This window comes from Candoia aspera, chromosome 3, assembly GCF_035149785.1.
Source record: "Candoia aspera isolate rCanAsp1 chromosome 3, rCanAsp1.hap2, whole genome shotgun sequence".
Taxonomy (NCBI): domain Eukaryota; kingdom Metazoa; phylum Chordata; class Lepidosauria; order Squamata; family Boidae; genus Candoia; species Candoia aspera.
Genome location: NC_086155.1, coordinates 180,009,053 through 180,033,926, shown reverse-complemented (window position 1 = coordinate 180,033,926; position 24,874 = coordinate 180,009,053). Strand labels below are relative to the sequence as shown.

Here is a 24,874-nt window from a genome sequence, read left to right as displayed (position 1 = left end):
GAACTGCTAGAAGGCAGTCTAGAGAGAGAACTAGTGGTCATCTAGCATTTTTGCAACCCATCAGCCTGATCTGAGTGGCTCCCTAGGTCGTAACTTTGAATAATATTTCTGCCTTGCCATTCTTTCAAAGTATTATGCTACTATCTGGATTTCTTTTCTAATCAATAAACATGATTACTTGCTGGTTACTAGATACCAGTCTGAGATATACAATACATGTAAAAATAATAATTAAATGCACAATTTGAAAAAAATGATTATCACTTGTTAATTTCATTTATCAGAGACATTGACTTGCAAGAAGGCAACACCAAATACTTTGGAGAGAAAATTGATTGCAAACATAGTAATTCTACACTTCTTTTTCAAAAACTAGTGAAAATTCTTGCTTAAAGCTAAGCCTGCATCTACACAATGCACTGAATCCCAGACTAGCTAACCATATTTTATGAACCCAATTCATGCGGTCAGTTTATGGTTCAATGTATCATGAGAAACCCTAAAGTTGAGTTAATTTAAGAAAGTAAAACCTCATACAATGGCATGTAGTTGGCCTTGCTAAGCAGGGGTCAGACCTCATTAATACTTGTGTGGGAGACTACCAGAAAAATCTCAGGACTGTGGGCTAGACTAGGGCTTCCCCATTTAACAAAAATATTGTGAAAAAAGAGAATGGCAAACCACTTCTGTATCATTGCCAAGAAACACAGACATGTCCCTGTACACATCTGAAGTAAAGCATCTTGTGAAACCCGTACCACAGTGCCTCATGTCCTCCTCATAGTTCCTCCCCTCCTGGCATGGCAGCTGTGCAGCAGGACTTAGTAAATGGACCAAACTACAAAACCATCTTATCAGAAGATATGCCACCAAGGTGGGCAAAGCAAATATTTGCAATTTACTTCCCCCACCCCAGGGGGTACTGGTGTATAGGAAAGAATTTATTTATATGGTGGATGGAGAGAATTGATTTTTCATGTAAACTTGAATGGCAATAGACCCAATTACTGGCCGACCACTGAGTACTGTTTAGCTGCGACACTGTGTCCATCAGTTTGTAGAGTTATGATTGGCTTTGGTTCTCTGCCAGTGCTGCAACTCACAAAGAACTAAAGATGCCTTTTCTGCAGAGTCCTGGTACCTTAAATAGTCAGAACTGCCTGTTCAAGCTCTGCTACATTGAGATCCCATTCTATTATGAAGAAGAGGGAATTTCAGTGGCTGCACCTTCTTAGACAAATTCCCATTTCAACACAACTATTAAAAGTGCAATCATACATCTGCACTTTTTTTTCCCATCTAGCTACCTGACCCAGTTGATATGCAGACAGAATCACAGCCTGGAAAATAAAGCTCCCACATGTTTACTCAAAAAGAACACTTATATTCAGTGATGCTTTCTCTCTGATGAAATTTTAGCCTTTTGGTGAAAAATCTTAAGTGCACGCACACACACAGTTTAAGTTGTTCAAAATGATGATCCATTGGGGGAAAAAAAACTTCCTTAATCCACTTACTTGAGTTGAACCATGAACTAAGGTGGCTGGGTTCACAAACATGCAGCACAACTTAATCAGACACATTTTAACTTCCAGGTAATGCAAACTTAACTCTTACACACACATACACACACACACCTGGGAGCAAGCCCCCTTGTAAGCTATAAGGTTTGCTTCCAGTTGACCCACACTGGAGGTTACTATCAGTTGAGTTAGAGCAGCCAGCTACAGGGACAGCAAATCAGGAAAATCTCCCTTTGAAAAATACAGAAACCTCTAAGTATGCTTTCTGTTTTTATTAGCCAGCAAGTGCTTGACAGAGAAAAAATAATATGGCATAATTGTCATCACCATGAACAGATATACATAAATTAAATTGCTTGTTTTCAGTCAGCTTTTAGACAAACATATTCTGTATGGGGTATTTTTCACAACACTTTGGCGCTTTGTTTGTTTATTTAAATAGATCAGGCACGAAACCAAAAGAAATCCCCAAGGGGGCATCTGTTGTTACCAGAATTAGTGTGAAACATGAATTTACAACAAAATTTTCACATTAAAGCTTGGGTTGAAATAAAACTTTAAAGGCACTACTATTTAACCCACTTGCTAATCATAAGCATCATCACCCCCCCCCAAAAAAAACCCTTCTACTGAGATCCTTTCAGAGAACGCTGGACATTTCCGACCGCCATAGATTTCTTCACTATGCGTGCGGCGAGAGCTTTGCTTGCTGATCAGCCTCACGCGGCCTCTCTTGCTTAAAAGTGTAACCCCACCAGCCTGCCCTTCAGACGTGTTGGCAACCACTCTCTGAATTCCCAGCCCACGTGGCCGTTCGGCGATTTCCAAGCAGAGGAAAGCTGCACTAACCACAGAAGGGGTGCCGCGAATGTCGGGAGCGTCCACGACCCGCACGCTGAGCCGAGAACCCCGCGGGGCTGCTCCGCGAACTGCGACATCTCTTCCGGCATCTTCCTAGCAACCTGCGCATGACTCGGGGGCGGGGGAGGGAAAAGGTTTCTATAGCAGCAGCGAGAGCCAACCAACACACAGGAGATCCGCTGGCCCGAGAGTTCTTTTTCCCACCGAGTCGCAGCTCCAGGTTCACCTTTCGAGAAACAGGTGTGGAGGTAGGTAAGTTTATAGCTGCTGGGCGTTTTCAAAGCAGGCAGAGTCGAAAGTAAAGCTCAAAGATTTGCTCAGGTTTCCTTGACTTCATTTTTCTTTATCGTTTATGAGGTGGGCATCACCAGGCAAGATATATTTCTGATGGTGATGCTGACACTGACCTTGATGGTTGAGAGCCTAGCTATGAGGAAGAGGCATTTGTTCCACCTGTTGCCTCAGTTTCCCAGCTGTAGAAGGAACTCTACTGGGCTTTGTTCTTCCAGAACCTGGAAGGAAGGACCATTATTCTTGTCCTCATGGCTAATGTGACCTCGACAACGGGCCGGGGAGCCTCTTTGCCCTCTGAATCAGTTCAGGATGCAAGCTCAGAAGTGGGTGGTGCCAGGAGGGAAAATGGTGGGGTCTATAGAAAAGTGGGTGGGCCATCAAGCCCTGAGCTTGATATTATCATTCCTTCTCTGTTAAAAGCAGCACCAATATGCACTTACCAACCCCATTTCCTCTACCTCTCTGCTTTGAGAATGACTCTAGTCTGCTGCTGCAGAGCTGAGGCATCATGTCTGCTTCTTGGACTTTTTCCTTCTTCCCCATGCCCTCTTTTTGTAGCAGCTTGACTGAGAAAAATTCTGGAGAACTTGAAAGCTTGCCCAGTCATTTTGTCTGGCCGCAATAAAGTTATTACCTAACTTTGGTTTTGGATTCTTTTTCCCTGGACTAGTATTGCTATGATTGCTTTTTATGTAAAGAATAATTGAGTTTCTAACACTGAGTGAATGAATGACTGGAGTATATTAAAACTTAACTGCTGGAGAGATGATTGACAGCCTAGTCCAATCCATGTCTCTTCAAGCCAGATGGAAGTCCTTTTAAGATTATAAGAAGGGCCCTGCAGTATCATGTGTATCTAATCCAGCATTCAGTGTCACATAACAGCTAATCAGGTGCATTCAGGAGTCTCACAGGCACGAAGAGCAGAGCAATAGGTTCCTACTCCTGAGCAAGTTGAGTGATACCAGTAGAACAACACATAAAGAATCTCATTATGCATTTTGATACCAGAAGCCTGTACAGGTGTATTCAGATAGAAATTCTACTCAGTTCAAAACTGCAACTGTATACACTGTAACATAGGAATAATCACCTCTAAACATACTTCTCCAGACTAGGGCTTAATGATCAACAAAATACATTCTTGAGTGTAGCAGAAATATGTCATGAAACTCTTTGAAATGCAAAATGAAAATATTAAAAGGACATCAACCTTGTAGAAATTTAATTGATGTTAAGGACAAACCATAGGGGAGATGTCAAATAACTCAGTAAGGCTGTTTGTCCATAATGAAATCTTTGGGCAGATCCAATTTTAAGCTTCAGTAGTATATACACTTCAGTCCAATACATATCTACTCAGAAGACTGGGCACGCTCAGGCCCCATCAATCAAGCAGGTAAATCTAGTGGGAGTCTGGAATCATGCCTTCTCTCTTAGGGCGCCTCCCTTCTGGAATGATATGCCCTCAGCCCCCAGAGATCTGAATGGCTCCCATCCTGATGATGCTGGAGGAAGCTATTAAAGGCCTGGCTATTCTCCCAGAGTCTGGGGCAGGGTAACGGTTGACTCCCTGTTGGATAGCAGGATTGGGGGGGGGGGGTTACATGTTTGTCTTCAGGCCACTCGTGATCCCTTTTTTGTCTTTTATCTATTTTTACTTTATAAGTGGCCTATAAATTGCATAAATAAAAAATAAAGTAGGTTTATGTAGATGAGTAAAGAAATGCAATATTCATTTTGGTTTGCTGGTACAAAAGAGATGAAAATGGCATTTTCCCCCAATCTGAGGCCTCTAAAAAATTAACTTACTGCTTTTTCTCTTTTTTAGTGAGATGGACTCCCTCAGTTCAATTGAAGCTGAGTACATAAAGAATTTGCAAAAACAAATCTGCTTACTAGAATGTGAGACAGCTTATCTATATCCTTTTAAAATAATGTTATTTTATTACAAGTATTTATTGAAGTACCAAATTAGCTTTATTCCTTAAGAACTTTAAAATGTACTATGTTTTGAGTACCAAGGACCCAGGCCTTTTTTGTTATGAAAGAATACAATTTATTGGATTAATTTGCTCTAAAATCACAATACAGTAGTTTTTTTTCCCTTTCCCAGTATCTAGTTCTCTTTATTTAGGACAAGATTAAGTCACACCTTTTGTTAACAGTATATCATGTACTTTCTCTATTTCCAGCACTAAAATTGGGATAACACTTATTTATTTATAAATTTTTAAGGCCACTCAACTTACAAAATGTGACTCTAGGTAGCTCACATAGGATTAAAAAGAAAAAAAAGATAAACAATAAACATCAAAGAACCACAACAACACAATACAAATAGTACAGAGGCCAAAAACAAAACATCTTCAAAATCCTAAACCAGTTTTCCAGATGGGCTAATGCCTTAACCCAGTGCCCAGAGGAAAAAACAAGTTTTTAAACCTTATGGAAGGCCAGCAGGGTTAGACCATCTGAATCTTGAGGAGTATATGTTCCAGAGGGCAGGCACCATGGCAGAGAAGACATGCTTCCTGGGTCCCATTAGATGGCATTGTTTCATGGAAGGGATCTGAAGCGTGCCCAGTCTGTCGGATCTCATGGGATGGGCAGACATAATTTGAGGTAAGTGGTCCACATTAAAATGGCCTTGTGCCATGAAGGGCTTTATAGGTGATAACATGTACCCTGTATTTCACCCAGAAGCCTATAGAAAGCCAGCGCAGTAGTGGTGTTACATTGGCACCCTTAATTATCTGCACCAGTACATTCTGGACCAACTGTAGCTTCTGGATGGTATTCAAAGGTAGACCCATCTGGAGAATGTTGCAATAGCCCAAGTGGGAGGTAATCAAGATATGCGTGACCATGAGCAGAGCCTCATGATTGAGGAACAGGCACTATTGACTCACAGGATGGAGTTGTACAAAGGCCCTTTTGACCACTGCTGCCACCTGCTCTTCTAACAGGAGCCACAACTCAAAATAATCTCCAAATTTCACACCAGTTCTGTCTGGGGGAATTCAATTCCTTCCAGAATTAAATATGGAAAGTTTCTAGATCCAGGGGGCCTAAAACACAGAGCCACTCAGTCTTGCTTAGATTGAGCAAAGTCTGTTCCTCCCCATCCAGATCACCACAACCTCCAGATACTGGGAAATAAAATTGATGCTATTACTTGGTCAGCCAGGGAAGGGATGTAAAGCTGATGATACTTAACCTTGTACTGGTGGATGGCCTTGCCTACTGGTTTCATGTATATTAAATAGGAGCAGAGAGAGAAGAACCTTGAGAAAACCTGCAAACTTGGGGTTTATGGCTATATCTCTTCTCATCAACACCAACTGGAACCAGTGTTGGAAAAAGGAGGAGAGTCACTGTAACACTGTGCCCCTACTCCCAACCCTCAGAACTGATCCAGAAGGGTACCATGATTGATGGTACTGAAAACCGCTGAAAGATTAAGAGCCAGGATGGATGCACCAACCCCCTGGTTCCACTACAGGACATCTAGTTCAACACATCTGAAGCATCAGGTTCACATCAATAGTGTGAACTATGCTGTCTTCGTGCTATATCCTACACTGAAAACGTGGTCCAACTAGGAAGACCAGACCATGAAATCATCTCCACAGGAAAGTTAAAACTATTTTCATTGAAATTAGCTATAACAACATCTTGCAAGTCTGATTGTGCTGTTCCTCCTCCTCCTCCCCCTCCTGTGAATTAGGGAAGGCTCTGTCCAAACCACTTCCAAATGTTATCTGGATGTTCTGGACTTAAAAAATGCTTTAGCCCCTTTTGCCCAGGTAACAGCTTTTGCGTATCTCTATCAAGGTCATCTTCCTTACTCTCTACACCAACCCAACTGAAAAGAGGCCAGATAATCTGTTTCCTCCAGGGCTCTCTGGAGCTGCATGCTGACTACTTTCTCAACAGACTTCCCTAAAAAGAGAAGGTTGGAGACAGAATGAAAATTGTCCACAATCATTGGATCCAGAGATGGAGATGGAGGGGGTGGGCTACTGCTTTTTTAAGAGCCAGAGAAACCAGACTCTTCCTCAAAAATGTATTCATTGCTCCCTGGATCCAACCACACAATCTCCCAGGGGGCCTTAACCAGCCAGGAGGGACATGGAACTAACACACAGGTGGCCATACTAACAGCCCTGGTGAACCTGCCCACTTCCTTAGCATTAAACTCTTCCCCAGATAACCATGCTAGACTATGTCTCAATCATCTCCAAAGGACCTGCGCAGCTGGTCAAAAAGGATCCTAGTGACTTTATCCAACAAATGCCTCAAGCAGTCTTCACAGAAGCCCTGTAGATATTCTTTATGCCCATCCCTACTTAGGAGAAATCAGGTCACCTTGAATAGACCTGCTGGCTGGCTATCTAGATGTAATTAGAGTGATGAAGTAATCACATTTTGCCTCTCTTATCATTGCAATATAACCCTTAAGAAAGGCTCTTACCTGGGCTTGATTGGATTCACTCTTTGGTTTCTTCCATTGATTCTCTAGGCATCTGCTGCTTCATCTCTTGAAGCACCTCTGAAAACTAGGGAAGTTTCATGAGCAGAGAGTTACGTGTGTGCAATCTGATTGAAGGCTGTTGTCAACCCCTTATTCCAGGCAGTGACTAAGGCTTCACTCACACCATGCTTTAGAGGCTCAGGAACAACCCCAAGTTTCCTCCAGATCCCAACAGAGTCCATCAAGCACCTGGGATGCACCCAGCCCATTTTTGCCTTCCATTTGGAGCAATGGAATATTGTCTTCGTAGGAAACTTCGTGAACCTGATGCTTCAGATGTGTTGAAGTACACCCTCCACAATTCCTACCCTGCATGAAATCACTTTATTTGCAGTTAGGTATACAGTTATAGTAGGGACGCGGTGGCGCTGCGGGTTAAACCGCTGAGCTGTTGATCGGAAGGTCGGCGGTTCGAAACCGCGCAGTGGGGTGAGCTCCCGTTGTTAATCCCAGCTCCTGCCCACCTAGCAGCTCGAAAACATGCAAATGTGAGTAGATTAATAGGTACCGCTTCGGCGGGAAGGTAACGGCGTTCCGAGTCGTCATGCTGGCCACATGACCCGGAAGTGTCTATGACAACGCCGGCTCCAAGGCTTAGAAACGGAGATGAGCACCGCCCCCTAGAGTCGGACTCGACTGGACTTTACGTCAAGGGAAACCTTTACCTTTACCTTTATACAGTTATAAGCTTAGTTAACAATGGAACAAATCTGTAGCTACTCTAACCCAAGTCTTTAATCTCCACCGCATTTCTCAGTTATATACAGAATTGTTCTCTGGGAGGGAATAAAAAGCGTTTCATTCCCTTTACGTACTTTGTATTCAAAGGACTGACAGCAATGCTGTCAGAATTGTTCAAAGGACGGACAGCAATGCTGTCAGAATTGTTTTCAGTAACACAAGAGAACAATGCAAGCTTGGAGGCCAGATAGTATCTTTATACACTCCTGTATATTACACACAGATACCTTCCTTTATACTGTTAAAAAAAAATCCTGAAAAGTAACACATTATTTCTAGGACAATTGAAGAAAACATATATTAATTCCCACCTCAAAAATGTAAACCATGGATATTTTGAGCTCCAAAAAGGGTGCCAAAATCACCCATGTTGCTGACAAAAACTTAGCATTTTTGAAGCTGAATTTTTTGAGAGTTAAAATAATAGCAAATTTATAAGATGACACAAGATTATTAATGTATTTCTGATCTTAATGTATTTCTGAAACTAGAAATGGATCTTTCAAACATCATAAACATTGTTCCTTAATCATGCATCATGAACTAGAGAGCAGGCTAAGAATGCTACACATATCCCACCTAAAGTTACCAGAAAAGCTGAAAAGTTATTGCAGACAATGAAGGTAACTTCGGTTAAGGGTTGATTTGGTTCTCTTGCATTGTTTAATGTGGCTTCAAGGTCAGTATCCTTCAGGGTCACCACAGCCGTATTAGATGCTCTTTCTGCAGCACCTTCATGTTGCTTTTAAGATGGCATTTCTGTGGGCATAGTTGGGATACCCTTTCTAAAAATAAAGTGTCATTTTTAATAAAGCATGGTATTCATTTGAAATGAAAATTGTCAAGGATATCTTTGCATGTAAAGAAGCACTTTATGTGTGAATACTCTGGTTCTTTACCACATAGTCTTTTCATTTAATTTAAATTATAAATATTAAATAGTTAAGATATGTGATGAAAGGTGAAAATTACCTGTTTTCTAGAAATAACCCAACTTTATAATTGCTTACAGAGCAATACTTAAGTAGGATGACCCCACAGTATTTCTTTATTCCTTCATTTGTTGCATTTATATTTTGCCTTTTCTTCACTAGTTTATGGCTCGGTGTGCAGCCACTTTGGTTAGTTCTGTTTATTGTACAAACCAAGGTAATAAGGTTAATTCAGTAAACTGTGGTTCAGTTAAACTTAATATATATGTAAACAGGCTAGAGTGATTATCTAAAATGACTCTGAACTTCATGACTGTCTGGGGATTTGAATGTGGGTCTTCCCAGTCTTAATCTAACATTCTCACCATTACACTAAATCCTTCCTAAGACCAGACAGTCATATAGCCAGGGCTCGGACTTGAAGACTAGAGAAAGCTTTCATAATTTTTATTTCCTCAGTGTGCATGTTTTTCCTGTCATAATTAGGGAAATGAGGGGACTTTTTTAATGTTCTACATGACCCCAGAAGGCCCCCTACTGAAAAGGGGACATGGTTTGGTATCTGTAGCCACAGAGCTGAAGCAGAAAACCAGTGTTGTTCAGCAGGGGAATCGTTCATCTATTCCCAGTAGTTCTTCAAATGACTTTTGGCTTGTTAAATCATTGAATTTACCTAGTAAACTTTTCTTTCTGAATCAATCAGAATTGAATTAAATCTATTCCTACAGTAAGTATATTTTGTTGTGGTGATAGATATGAACAAAATGCCCTGTAATTTAAAGTAAACTTGACTACATACCCATGACCTATTTTCCCCTGAAGTCCTCTTATCAGCATGCAGTTTCCTTGGAGTCTTCTTGCTGTCTTCTAATATCTTGAATATTTTGGACATTTCAGCTCTGAATTATGCTAAAAGATTAAAAATATCATCATAGTATAAGACATGGTATAAAAATGTGAAAAGTTTTTTGTATATATGTTTTATTAATTGATTATGTGCCATCAATTCAGTGTCAGTTCTTAGCAACCACACAGATAAATTTTCTCCATGATGATCTGTTCCCAACCTGGTCCTTCGAGTTTTCCAACAGTGCACTCATCACTGCAGTAACTGCATCCATCCACCTTGCTGCTGGTTTTCACCTTCTTCTCTTCCATTCCACCTTTCCAAGCATTATAGATTTCTCCAGAGAGCTAGGTCTTCACCTAATGCATCCAAAGTATGATAATTTGAGCTGGTCAGTTGTGTCTCAAATAAAAACTTTGGGTTCATTTATTTGATAATCAATTCATTTGTTTTCTAGGCTATCTCTGATATTCTCAGTAGTGTTCTCCAACACCACTTTCAAAAACATTAATACTCATTCTATCCTGTTACTTCAAAGCCCAACTTTGCTTCCATAGCGTCACAGGGAAAACCAGTTGCCTGCATGCCATATGGGGGAGATGGGCGGTGATAAAAATATGATAAATAAATGAATAAATGATTCTTGGTAGGTAGAGACATATTCCAGCATCTGAATATTTTTCCAAAACCTTCATTGCTACTCTACTGAGTACTAGTGTGTGGCATATTTCTTGATTGCTGGTTCCTTTACTTTATTATTGATCCTAAAAGGCAGAAGCTATCCACCATTTCAGTATCTTCACTGTCCGTTCTAAGGCTGGTTGCTGTACTGGTTGTCATTAATTCAGTCTTCTTTATATTTAATCTTAGTCCCATTTTTCACTGTGCTCCTTGACCTTTATTACTAGAGTTTGCAGATCACTTGCATTTTCAGCTATCAAAGACGTATCAGCATAGTGCAGATTATTGATGTTTCTTTTTTCAAACTTAAACACTCCAACACTCAACTTCTATAATTTGTTTTATAGATAACATGTTTGTCCCAATGCAGAAAGGATAGCACTTATTCAGGAGACTGCTGAGTTAAGAAACACAAATACAAAAGGGTACAGAATGTAAGATGAATGTGAGTTTCTTGACATAGTTAAGAATCTGTGTGCATCACCAACAATTATGACCTAACCTAGCCTTCCCCAATGAGATGTCATCTTGGGGTGTTAGACTTCAACTGTTAGCCAAGCTGATTATGAATGATGGGAAATGAACTCCTAACTCTCTGGATGGCAGTAATTTGGGGAGGATCTCACTTGAATTTTTTATTGATTTACTAGTCAGCTTCAATTCTAGTCTTTTGTCCCAAATAAATGCATTTGTACAAAATTAATCTATTGTCTATTTTCAAAGGAACTGGAAGCTACCATAAATACAACAGAAATAGATATAGCAAAGAAAGAAAGCAGCACGAAGCTCTATGAAGCTGAAACTCAAGCAATACACAAGCGTCTTCAAATACTGTCTGGTAATAAAGAACACTTCCTCTCATGGGGTGTCATTCTTGCAATTAAGCTAAATTTATGAATATGAACTGGAGCTCTGTTGAATTTCATTTATGACATTTTTCTTTTATGAGGAAGCTAATATATTAGAAGCTTCCTGCTTCTATTCTTTGCTTTATGCAGCCATCTCCTATATTGCAAATACTTCATGGGCTTAATCCATTCTTGTTTTATATGACACAGGAGCTTTGTGTTACAATCAAAACTTCGTAATACCAAGCAAAGCTGTCATTTCTTAGATGAACATGTTCGGAAGCCCACTGGGAAAAAGAGAAAGAAGAATCTTACTCTAATCAATGTAGGAAGTTCACATGTAGGAGCAGGCTTTCCCAATATTTGCTGAATCAGGAAAAATGGGCATATTTAGGGGCAGATGCTATCTATCCATGTTGCATTACAGTCCCTGAGCTGTGAACTGTAAGTCATGGTTTATAAACTACAATTGCTTATACTGTAAGCCCAGCCAATTGGGCTCAGTCGGCAAGCCATGGTTAAGATTATCATTGCTCAACATTTTGTTTGTTGGTTGGTTGGTTTTCTATCCCTTTATTATTTTTATAAATAACTCAAGGCAGCAAACATACTCCTTCCTCCTCCTCTTTTCCCCACAACACCCCTTTGAGGTGAGTTGGGCTGAGAAAGAGTGACTGGCCCAAGGTCACCCAGCCGGCTTTCATGCCTAAGGCGGGACTAGAACTCTCAGTCTCCTGGTTTCTAGCCTGGTGCCTTAACCACCAGACCAAACATGATAAATGAATCCACTCACATTCTAATACAACTTTCCTTATAGATTGATAGCTGGATTAAGGCACCAATGCTCGTTTCCTAAAACCCTTTGAACGACATCTGCTATACTTCCATGAGTGGGGAGAATTCCATAAGAAAAATTCTTGCTGCTCTAGAACTCTCCATTCATGGCTAAATTTGCCACTCCCCTCAACCTCTTTTATAATAACACTCTGATGAGTATCTCTGCCATAGTTTGATATTTTCCTCCCCACTAAAATCACAATAATGGAGGGCACTGAGACTCAAATTGCTAGGGCCAGCATCACTATCTGCATTACTGTCAGAAGAAGTAACTCAGACTTTGGAAGATGTGCAAAAGGAAAATGAGCCCTGAGATTTTGAGGGCCAAGCCGCCTAGCTGTCTTCCTGGATTGTGGGATGCTGAAATACAAACACAAAACTCTGTATACGTTGTCTATGTAGTTACAAAATGTGAATAGTGGTTTTCAAGAAGCTTCACATCAGGTGCTGCAGCAACTCGAATATTGTTTCTTCTCATTCTTTGCACATTGTAAGCATGTTTTATTTGGACGTAAGCCCTGCTTTGTTTCAGTAGGTTATCTTTCCTAATAAGTACGTTTAGAATTCCAGCCTCAGAAACATCTGGAGGCTTAGTGTCATAATTCAACTAAACAGTCACATAAGAAAGGAAATAGATGTTTACAGGAAGACCAAGCATATTTTAAATGTGTGGAGCGATCCTGATTATTTCCTGCAGATGCAAGTGTTAAAGAAAAGCTGCTATTAATGGAGGAGGTTACAAAACTGAAGAAAATGGTTGAACGCTCTACCCAGGATATTTCACACGGAGAAGCAGATCTGCTAAAAATTCAGAGAGAAGTACAAGCGACTGTGAATTCAGTAAAAGGAAAAGAACATGCTATCTGTCTTTTGGAATCACAAGTAAGCTGTTGGAGTTAAGTAATACGTTTACAAAAATGAATTTGTAAGAGAGCTATTGCTATGTTAGAGACACACAGGGTTAAACTAATTTTAATTTTAAAATGAGAGACTTGTGATGAATAGGCAATTCCTTCTTAAATGTGCAAATAGTATGTATTTATTACCTGAACTATAATTTTCCTAAACTGTGTGTCTTTAACCCCTTGTTGTTAATCTGAATAAAATTACATTCCTGAAGAGGAATATAATTCCATTTTCTTAAGCACAAACTTTTAAAACATGAATAGTTCTGAAAACTTTGTTCATTCTATAGACCTACTCATACATAAAGTAAAAATTTGTGACTTGGATTATTTGAAGATCAAATCTATTTTATACATTCTTAGTTCTTGCAAATTGTTTTTTGGAAGTTCTGTGAAGTGCCCAAGGATCTCGTGTTGATTAAGCCTTCAGTCTTGCTATGAAACAACGGCCTCCATAATTTTGACGGGAAGCCTTGAGCATTAAACTCATGTTCATGCCTGCTCCGATGCAAATTAATACTATTCAGAGCTAGCTCTAGTATTAAAATGAATATTGCTTCCAGGGATTATGGACAGAAAGAAATGAAGCCTTATTGTGACCTGGTTCAGGCCAGGTGCCAAGTCATAATTTGCTTAAACCAGACAATATATTAAGTCATGAATCATGCTGTCCAAACTACAGTAACTGTGTTCACCAAGTTTGTCAAGTCCAAAGCTAACTAATTCCCTTTTGGCTGATCACAGTGTACAAACTGGGTGAGTAATGAAGGTATGCTCCCATTCTCCTTCATCCAGTTCCAGTATTAGAGTACTCTAAACTCAGGAGTGCCTATTGCAATTGTGAAACTGCTTCTTTTTCTAAAGTTGCAAATACTAGCATGCTAACAAGTCTGCAGTGGGGAAGGTACAATTAATTTTCTACCAGAGGGAAACATCAGCCAACAAGAATATTAAAATAAAATTCAAAGATAGATTGCTGAGATGTGAATGCAATGCAGAAGATGAGGCTAGTCATATTGCTTTCTCCTTTTTAAAAAAAAAATCATACTTGCTAATGCACAGGAGAAGGGGTGGCACTTTTCAGGTTTTTTGCACTCTAATTATTGCACACATATGAGAAGCAGATATGTGCCATTCACAATGGAAAGTCACTGGATCTTCATAAACCAAGAATGTGCCCTTTGTTTCAAGCTTGGGGCTGCACTTATCTTTTGCATATCATGGGGTCAAGGGCATTCTAAGAAGTTTGTGAGGCCAGGCCAAAAACTAATATTCATTTACCAATTTTTTGATGTTGCATTAAATGGTGCAGTTTTAAGAGCTGTGTGCTCAGGCCTTTAGGGATCCAATGCTTTACACTAGTGTTTTTCAAACCTGGCAACATGCTGGTTGGGGAATTCTGGAAGTTGATGTCCACATATCTTCAAGTTTGAAAAACACTGCTTTAGTCTGTGCAGCTTTGTGATAGGCACTAGCCTTTAGCATCTGCTACAGATGTAGCTTGTGATGTAAATTCTCCATTGCATCCCAAGGTTCATACCAGCCCACTTTTGGTGCAAATGGAGATGTGATTCCACACATTAAGTTAATTTCTGATTATTACAGTAAGACTGGAATTAAAATCTGGTGAAGGCCATTAATGATACCATAACAGCAGCAAAGCTGGGGGGCAGGGAATGTTTAGCATTCATTTTTATTGTATGTTTTATTCAGTGCCAGCAGCAGATTTGGCGGCACCAGGACATGGAAAAAAACCTTTCCGAACACAGATCAGAGTGCACACAACTGCAGGCATTGCTCTATCACCTGGAAAATAAATTCTTGACAAGCTTCCAATCTTCACAACAGTCTACTACTAAGGAACTTAGGTAGGGACATTCATATTATCCATCTGTTAAATCTTTTCAGAGCTATTCAGTATCTCTTGTTCACACTGGATGGCTAAGCATTTCTGCATAATCAGCTATAGAACACCATAGTATATTAATAAAATCAGGAGAGATAGTGCTAGTATAGAAATAAACTAGTTTTGAATGATCCATGTCAGCTAATATTTAAAATGATTTATGCTTAGTGAGGAAGCTGAAAAATTAAGGCTGATCCTCAAGGAAAATGAGCTTTCAGCTGATGAAGATAACTATTTGCTCAACAAGATGGCAGAAGATTGTAGACATCTGACAAAGGAGAATAGCCTTTTAGAAGCTCAAATACAGAAAGTTACCAAGCATCTAAACCAGGTAGGCCTTATCTGTTCCTCAGATTCCAGTCCTGAAAAGATCAGAAGAAACCACAGAGAAATTTCATTCCAAGATTTGTTGTTTGTAAATTATGAACTTGCAGGACATAGATTGAAAGATGCATGCACAGGTACAAAACATAACACTGTAAATTTGAAGAATTTTACTATAATTGCCATAAAGGCCAAAACACTAGGGGACCATCAGGGGAATTCTATTATATCTTATGATTGCAAGAATAGCAATAGGAATTTTATGGCTTAGGAGTGGAGATCAGCAGCATGCTGTTACTGCTATTCTCCAAAAGCATTTCTTCATATTTTCAGTGTTGGGGAGGGGATCCCAGGATTCAAGGAGGCCAAAAGTGATTGGGGACTCCCATTCTTTCTGATATCCTCTGTCTTTCATGCAGCAGTGAATAAAATAATTCTTACCAAAATCTGAATTGATCTCTTGCATGAGAAGACTGAAATTAGGCTGAGATCTATATGAAATCAGTTGTATCCCTAGTTGCTCACCCTCTCCTTACAGACAAGTTGGTGAAAATAGGTCAAAATTTGGTGATTGATTTATGTTTCTGTTACTGCCATAAACCAGACTTTTTGGTTTGTTTTCAAAGCAGCAATTAAATTTTATAGGTTCAAGCTGCTAATGTACAAAGCTGTTGCATTTGGTAATTCCCTTGAACTCAGTGCTCCTATCAGAAGATCAGTATCAGCCACTGTGCCATTTCAGAATCTATGATTCTCTAAAATAGGGGATAAGTAGTTCCAGATTGGTAGATGCATTCAAAGCATACAGAGTTTTTGAGACCAAGTGGTAGTGTATACCTTCTGCACAGGAATCAGTCCAAGATGGAAGAGGGGTATGCATGGCTAAAGGAGTCCTGTATTTGAAAATGATCAGAGTTTTTCCACTTCTGACCAGTACAAGGCAACTGTTCTTTAAATCACCTCCCAATATATGCATTCTATGGTGAATGCCCCAAGTTGGCCAAGAGATAAAAGATACATTTTACCTAGTCTTAGAACTAGTGATTGCCTGTACAACATATTATTTTAAAGAAATGGTAGCTATTTAATGCTTTGCATGTCTTACAACAATTATGTGAGGTTAAGAAGAGAAATAGCAGCAGCACCATCAGAGGAACAGATACCATGATTAGTTTTACTAATATACTGTCTAACTCATACAAATGCTGTAGGAAAGGCAGCTGAGAGAGGAGGAGACTTCTTTCTATTCAAGAACGGTGTCTGAACTAGCATTAGGAAGAGAGAAAGAACGGCAACTTAAGCTGGAACTCACCTACTTGAAGACTCTGTTACAGAACCTAAGACGGAAGGTTCTTAAAGCCCAGGAACAGGTTGTAATACATACTTATATTTTATGTAAACCAAATTCCATTGATAGAATATAGATGCTGATGCAGTAGAATACTAAGCACAACTTCAAGGGTTGAAACAAAGGATTTGACTATTAAACTCAAACAGCCAATATAAATTGCCTTTCTGTACTAGGGAATTATAGTAATATCCCCTTGGATTTTGCAGAGTCAAAATTAAATTTAAATTAAATCAAATTTAGTTTTTTATCCTGATCTCACTTTGTGGAACGTGGTTCCTGGTTTGCCATTTGACAGTCTAAGTGTTGTCCTTAACCTGCTCATTTGGCACATCGATTCACTCATACGTGAAGCATGCTTAAGACCATATACAATTATACCAGCACAATTAAGGATAAAATTAAGATAGATTTGGATCATGCTGTTACAAGAACTGCCAGTAAATGTAACATGTATGTAATACAAATGTATTAATATATCACTGCTGAACAACCTTGCTTATTCCTTTAAAATCAAGGAACATTTGATCAAAGCATTTTAATTAACTAGAAACTTTTAAAATGAAATTGAGGTTTAGACGCTATTTAATACATTTCGAAACCATTGCAAATAGGTACTTCATCTACAAGAAAGGAAATCTGTGGATCACAAAGGGCAACATCTTCAAACAGAACTAATTGATTTAGAAAATCAACACACCAAAATGCAACTGGAAAATTCTAAACTGAGAACAGAGAAAAACCATTGGGTGGAACATATTTCTCAAATACACAAACAGGTATCTGTGCCATTCTTAAGCAACATACCTTTTATTATTTGCTTTCTATGATGATTTTAGTATTTTGAAACAACACACAGAATCTCTGTAATTGGCTCCACATATTTAATAATTGTCTACTATAAGATGCAGCAAATGACCTGTTATGACCCAAACTAAGTATGTGTGAAATCTGCAATTAGAGAGCCAGATACGGTTCTGTGAGAGTCAGAGTGGGGTGCAGAACATGATTTTTAACAAATGTGGTAGAAGGAGCTGTTAAAAAAATGATCAGGCTGCTATTCGTTATTTTAAGAATGGAAGGGTAAGTTGGGAGGGAAAGAACTAAAAACAGCCTATGCATTTGTGCCTGCAATTTAAACAGGTAAGTGCATTGAGATTACAAAATTCACTGATCAGGTTTTAGTTGCTAAATGGCTTCAAAGGGGGATTCATCGGTAATTACCATTAGTCACGGCAGCTATGTGGAACCTTCATGTTCAGGGATGACATACCGCTGAATATGAGATGCTACAATAAGCAAAGGGCAAAACCTTGGTGTTCTGCTGGATTTCTTTTAGAGGCATGTAGTTGGGGGAAAAGGATGCTGGATTACAGTATATGCCAAGTTGAAATCTGTTATGAAATGACCTGAGGCTTCTAGATATATCACGACGACAAAAGTTTGACAACTCTAGAACTATCCATAATCCTGTAGTATGTGACCTACAGTGTGATCTGAAGTTCATCTAAGTCCTGCTAATAAACGCCTCACTTTAGGGTGGAGATATTCTGGCCCGCTCCTCTTTCCAAAACTACTTCAGTTAAATGTTGTTTTGGGCTTGTCTTGTGTGAACTGCTCACTTCAAGTCATGCCATAACCTTTCAGTTGGGTTAGAGTCAGCAATTCCAAAATGCAGTATTTCTGTTGCAGATTCGTTTAGGATCATTTTTGTGCTGCATTACCCATATTTGTTTAAGCTTTGGCTCACAGAGACACGTTAACATTCTACTGTAGAATTTGCACTGGTAATGCACTGGTAATGGACATCAATGCCTACAGCAATGTTTCTCAACCTTGGCCACTTGAAGATGTGTGGAATTGTAGGAGTTGGCCATTAATTCCCCAGCCAGCCATGCTTGGCTAAGGAATTCTGGGAGTTGAAGTCCACACTTTTTCGAGCTCCCAAGGTGAGGAATACTGGTCTAAAAGCTATCCAGATCCAGAGGCAGCCTCTTGCTCTTGGGATGACATTTATTGGACAGCCATTCCTGAAGAGTTAACAGTATACAGATGGAGAAAGTGCAGTACCATTAACTGCCTGACCATGGATGATAGGAAGCAAAGTTTCAGCAAAAGTTTAGTCTTTTCTAGTATGAGCATCAGTAACCCTTTTTTTGAGGTCCAGAGAGACCTCTGGATAGAGACCTCTAGGTTCTGTTGGGGCAGCCAATGTGTGTGTTCTATCTTTTGTGGGAAAGAGTCCTTCAGTCTCTTATCTGATTGTCATCTGACTGGATTATCAGCTCAAAAAGCTCATTGTCCTAGACCTTATGTACTTTTTCCAACGAAGTCAGTGAATGTTGGCTCAGTGTATTTAATAAAGACATGACACAGTACACTGTCTTTGTGAATCGCTTTAGTAATAGAACCTTGATGAAGCTCTGATCACATTGTCACATTGGAGGTCACAGTACTGCAGAATTATAGTTTGAAGGATTCACAGGCTTTCTTTCACCAGTGTATTTTTTTATTGTAGTAACAAGATTGTTCAACCTGCTTTTCTTATTAGAAGGCTTCGCTTTTCAGCTAGCTTCAGCTTGTTTTTTTCCTTGACATGTAAGCGTAGAGGTTAAAGTCAGCCATGGGAGATCACTGGGTGATTTTGGGTCAAGCATTCTCAGCCTAACCTAATTCACAGGCTTGTTTTGTGTGTGTGTGTGCACCAGTGCACGCACGCATGTGTATAGGGGGCATATGGAAAAGAGAGTGCTATGTACAACACCTTGAGCTGAAAGGAAGGTGGAATATATCAAATCAATTATAAACATGTTAGCTCTTCCTGTTCACTAAAACATTTCATTAAGGTTTTACCTCATTTAATTTGATGAAACCTAGTCCCACATAGTGCTGATGACTACCATCACCCAATGATCAACTACCTTTGTAATAGAGGAGAAAATCAAAACAAGTTTGTGGTATGAGAGGCTGGCTCTTCAAAAGAAAAAATCCTTTTTCAAATGGCATCACACATCAAGAGAAAAGAGTCACTGCACTCACAAAGATTTGCTAAGTGAATAAGGTTATACAAACCTCAAACACAATATTTGCTAATTAAATATGCACAAAACTTATTTTAATGGAGTAGAACAGAAAAAAGTGACGGTCCTTTTCCATTCAACTCCTAAGAGAATTCAGCATCTGTTAAGAGCTTTCATCAGAGAGCATGTGGTGGTTTTTAAAAATGCAATGGGTATGCAAAACATTCAGAAATCAAAAAATCAGATTTCCAGTGATCAAAGTCATACACTTTAGTGACTCCACGTAACTGTCCTTTTCTAAGGTTAGCAGAGTAAGAAAATGTTTCTTTTTTTCACTTAATATGCATCGCAGAATTCAGTTTTCACTTTGTCAGACATTTCTAGAAAACTATTGTGATTATGGGTAAAAGAGAGGGGGCTCTTACTGCATTACCACAAACATTACCAGGGCAACATACAACACAAGCAGTAAAGACATAAAAATATTAAATATTTAAGCCATTGTTAGCAAGTCAATAAACCAGATTAAAGATTCTGTCTTTCAATTCTTCCTTGAGATACCATTTTTAGATCCACCCCACCCCTCTTCAGTTTGGGAACACTACAGGAGAAAGGCCCTCCATGCATACTTAACAGGGTTTCACACAAAGGAATACCCTCAAAAGAGCACTTTCTGCATATAACTGGACAGGGTTGTGAGAAGATTCTCATTCCAGTGGATAAGTTGAATGGCATTAGAACTTGAGACCAACACCTTGAGTCAATCCCAAAAGGAAGGCAACCAGTGAGGGTCTGTACCAGATTAAAATCACCATAGAATGCAGTAATTATGGTCTTGTTTTACATTCTGCATTAGTTAAAGCTTCTGATTCCTCTTGATGAGCACGCTGCAAATAGTTTAAGGATGAGGCACATTAAGGATGGGAAGTAGCTGCCAAATCAGTCTTCCTGATAGGGTACCTGAACTATGAAGCTTATATAGGTATTCTTAGAGATGCGTTTATTAAACGTCTTGCAAGAATGGATGTATCTATTTCACAACAGGAAGGTTCATCTCCTTTCCCCAAATGTTTAAGTTTACAAGTTTTGTGGACCAGAATCCTCATTTGGTGCATAAAATTCAATAGGTAGTTGAATTATAACCTCTGAAAGCTTATATTGTGATAAAAATGGTTAAGGGTCCAACCAAACTTTTAGAAAGGGACAGGAATAATCTAGTCCCTTGCTCTGTACAAGATCCACTAAAGCATTTACAGTTGGCTATTCAGCCTGCTTGAAAACTTGCAGTGAAGGAAACATACCTCATACTACTGGCTGACAACTCTTACCATAAAGAGCTCCTGAACAAAAAATTGCCCTTTAAAGCTAATAAATGAAGTCTAAACTGACTATGTCCAAGTAATTTCAACCTACTGGTTCCGGTAAAAGAGAACAAGTCCATTCCCTTCTCTATGTGACAACCCTTTAGATATCTGAAGATTATTCTATCTCACCTCAGTGTTCTATTTTGCAAGCTAAACATATCCAGGGTTAAGATTTAGTTTCTAAGCCCCTCAACATTTGGGTAGCTCTCGTATGAATTTGCCTATTCGTTTAGAATGTGGTGCCCAGAACTGGATATAATATTCCAAATATGCCTGACCAGGGCAGAGTAGAATGAGACCAGAATCTGAATTCCATGCTCCTGTTAATACATCCCAAAATAGCATTTATCGCTTTTAGCAGCCGTATCTCTGTTAACTTCTGTTCAACTTGTGATCTCCTAGAACACGCTTTTTTCATATTCCTGTCCCCTACCTAAGGGCTTTAGTGTTAGGTATGACAAAATCATACAGCTAGAAACTTGCTTTTAAATGTTTCTTCAAAATGCTCAGTTCTACAGGTACTACTAAATTATGAGTGTGTAGTTTACTCCTGAAAGGACATTTATTTTTCTCAGTTTACAGATGAGAAGTACATTATATTTTGCTGAAACCAGGTCACCAAGTCAAATCCCCATTATTACATATATAATTATGAAGATTAATTTTAGTACATTTATTGCAATATTCAGAATTAACATTTTTCCTATTACACAGATTGCTGAAAACAAGGAAATCAGTTTTTTGCATAGCCATGTTTACAGCTTGGCCTCTGATCTCAACAACTTGAAATCTGAAGTCAATATGACCTCTATTCCTCAGAAGGAAAAAGGGAAAGAGATCTCCAGCATATTAACAGCAAACTGTACTTCAATAAACTAATGAGTTGGAAAGCAATTAATTTGCTCTTATATAAAGATCATGCTTTTAAAAATTCCTTTAAATCAAGAAGTTGTATTTGATACATGGTACTACTTCTAAAAAAAATTGTCCTAGAGAAATTGTATCTGAAGATAAATTAAACTAGGTCTTTTTTTCAGACAGTATTTTAAGTAAATATTTGTATATTGTCAAGATATTAAATGTTAATTTCAATGTATTTTAAAAACTTTTTGGTTATTAATGGATCTACATTCACTATGCGAAAAAAAAGTGTCACAATTTATCAGTGCCAGTGAAAGAATAGGCCTTGCATGGTATCCTTATTGACATAACTATGTTCAGAATACAACAAAACTCTGTATTGTTTTCACAATCAACCATCTCAAAGTGAAAATAAATTATCTTTTTAAAAGTCAGAAGTCTCTCCACATGCTGCTTCCTGTAAAGGATCAGGTGCGTTAACGTCACAGTATCTCTAATGGTTAGTGCCATCTGAATCACCCCCTTCAACAGACATTTATCTGCAGAGTCCAAATTACCCCATTCATTTTCTAGAAAAATAGAGGGGAAATTTAAGCTTTTGGTACATGGAACGTACAATCTTACAGCATTACCAAGAGAAGAGGTTAGCACCATTTTGCTGTTGTTCTTGTATACATGCTACACAATTCTCTCTACAGCACCAATTCAGTAGACAATCTACTACATAATACAGCCATACAAATAATTTGGAAGGGCACATCAATTCCCAAAACTTTGCAAGCAGGAGCCTCTTAATACTGAAAGTTCTGTTTTACTGCTTCAAAGGTCTTCCCACATCACCTGTTTTTCTTCACAGGCAGTTTCAGCAGATCTTTTGTGACCACAAATGCATGAACAATCAAGCTGAGAAAGGGTCTATATTGAACCATTGGTTTGGCACTCCTGTTCACTTTCAGAGTTGCTGTGATTGAATCTTTTCCTGCCCCAGCCCCAATTAATTGCCCAGCCCTACTACTATGTTTAGCAGTTCTACTTAGTCTATCTTCTAATGAACAAAACATACATATTTATTAATGGTGTCAAAATCTGGACAAGAGTGCAGAAATTAAGACTGCTGTTTGGGATGGTATACATATTAAGTTAAGGGTTCTCAGGTTATTCTGACAGGCAGAACATCATTACAAGAAAAGATAACATGATTCAGAATGTTCAACTTAACAATAGCTAAGTGCACGTCTAGTCAGAAGTATTTGGTGGATTTCTACTGTACACTTCTGCATAGATTGAAGCACTTATACCATGCTCTATTGGGTACTAAAGCAATGTACATTTACAAAAAACATATTTAATATATTTTAAAATGTTATAAAGCCCTGCAGACACAAATGAAGGCAAACTGAGGCTCAAAGGGGCTTACATAAGCTAATCTGATCCAAAAATTAAATAGGTTAGCACATTTGTGATTTTTAAGGCTAGGAGCAAAAACAGCAAAGCAAATACATTAGTCTTACTGCTAGAGACAGATTTCACCATAATTCTTATAAAGCTATAAATTAAGTCCAGAGCTATACTAAGGTACGTACCTTTAGAAGGAGACTGAGGAATATCCATCTATATTATTTCTTGCAGTTTTTTTAACTGTATGCAGTAGTTTAAAATATTTAAATAAATTTTAAACTATGGACTTTATTCTTTTTATTATGCTTCAGATACTTGTAACTTTTTAAGTTACTGTATTTTGCCTTAGTTCTGTACATTTTTCATACTGTAATAGTGTATTTAGAAAATAAAGCTTGCTTAAACAAACATGCCTCTTGGCTGAAGGCTTATAGTGTTTTCCTGTTTGTAGGTCTATTTTGGAAAACTGCTTAATAGTAATATAAGTAACCCCCCAAACCCAGCTCACTTCTTTGGTTAATCAAGCCCCCAAATCCAGGAAGCTGGATTATTAAATAAAGGTACTAGATGGATTGGTCTTTAATAGCAGTGTAGAACTGCGGTCCATAATATAACCCCCAGAAATCTAAGCCAATTTGAGGACTGGTGTGGGATGCTGAAGTTAGGGTTCAACAACAACTGATCCTTAATATCTGGTTTATGAAAAGGATTTTTTTCCAAAATACAGATTACCACAAAGTGTGTTTTCCAATTAGACATAACCAATAAAAAGAACCGTCTACAGAAAACTAGCATGGGGTATCAGTTGTTTAAAATTCAACAGTTTTCCCTGATAAAAGAATCTTGATAACGCTTATGTTTTTTTAGAGGAACAGCCAAAATGCAACACTTAAGGTTTAGTTAAAAAAAACAAACACACACCTGACTAGACATGCAAAATGCACAATAATTTATCCAAAGCCAACAAAAAAACCTGAATGTGTCTACAGATTTTTCTTTTTAAAAAGATAACCCAAACAAATCACAACAATTCTGTAGTGTACCAAGTGTATATTTCAATTTACTGTATTTAATCTAACAACAGATTTGGTCATAATTTACCAGATATACACAAATGATTTAAGTAGCAAAAGGAGATTCAATTTCAAGAGAGTAAGTAAAATACATTAAGAATGTAAAGCCAGGTCCAGTTTAAGCATTAAGTGAGTAGTATGCTATAATAAAGCAGATTTAGGTGATTTTCAGACAAGATAGGTAGATCAATTGTAAACTATTTTATGGGGAATAAATGGGATGGAAGAATCTTTATACTATAACTTACATATTCACAGAGCAGAACATTTACTTAACGTTTAAAATACTTCCCATTCATATTATGTTTCCCCACTATTTTCTACTTTGGACCCCAATAGAATTACACATTACTCATTTCAGTCTAGAAGAGAATAAGATGTATTCAGTTCTTAAAAACAAAACCCAAGAACTACTCATCTGTCAGGTTTACAGTGATGTGGAATCTACCAATGATGTATTTGGATAGAAAAGATTATACAATTTAATACCCATCTGATTCAATCTCTGTTTCATCCTGCAGAAACAGTGTCTAACATTAATCCATTGTTGTATTGAAATAAGGGATAATAAAGC

General features: G+C 38.4%; 1 protein-coding gene across 2 annotated transcripts; it reads left to right on the top strand.

Annotated features, from left to right (window-relative positions):
- Positions 1 to 4,506: 4,506 nt before the first annotated feature.
- On the top strand, positions 4,507 to 21,926 carry LOC134494314 (uncharacterized). 2 transcript variants are annotated; one of them, XM_063299419.1, is made up of 9 exons: positions 4,507 to 4,583; positions 8,448 to 8,579; positions 11,140 to 11,254; positions 12,799 to 12,983; positions 14,720 to 14,874; positions 15,081 to 15,243; positions 16,448 to 16,606; positions 17,199 to 17,363; positions 21,683 to 21,926. In XM_063299419.1, exons 2-9 carry the CDS (start codon positions 8,574 to 8,576, stop codon positions 21,845 to 21,847), a joined length of 1,113 nt encoding a protein of 370 aa, XP_063155489.1. In that variant the 5' UTR covers positions 4,507 to 4,583; positions 8,448 to 8,573; the 3' UTR covers positions 21,848 to 21,926. The 2 variants fall into 2 exon arrangements, with proteins under 2 accessions (XP_063155489.1, XP_063155488.1); XM_063299418.1 differs by having other exon boundaries at positions 4,513 to 4,599; positions 8,501 to 8,579.
- The last annotated feature ends 2,948 nt before the right edge of the window (positions 21,927 to 24,874 follow it).

Bases quoted from the DNA above. Each gene is read 5' to 3' on its own strand.
- LOC134494314 (XM_063299418.1), top strand. From the start codon at position 4,514: ATGGACTCCCTCAGTTCAATTGAAGCTGAGTACATAAAGAATTTGCAA. The intron at 15,244-16,447 runs GTAGGCCTTATC...CAAATGCTGTAG, and splicing joins TTACCAAGCATCTAAACCAG to GAAAGGCAGCTGAGAGAGGA. The intron at 17,364-21,682 runs GTATCTGTGCCA...CCTATTACACAG, and splicing joins TTTCTCAAATACACAAACAG to ATTGCTGAAAACAAGGAAAT.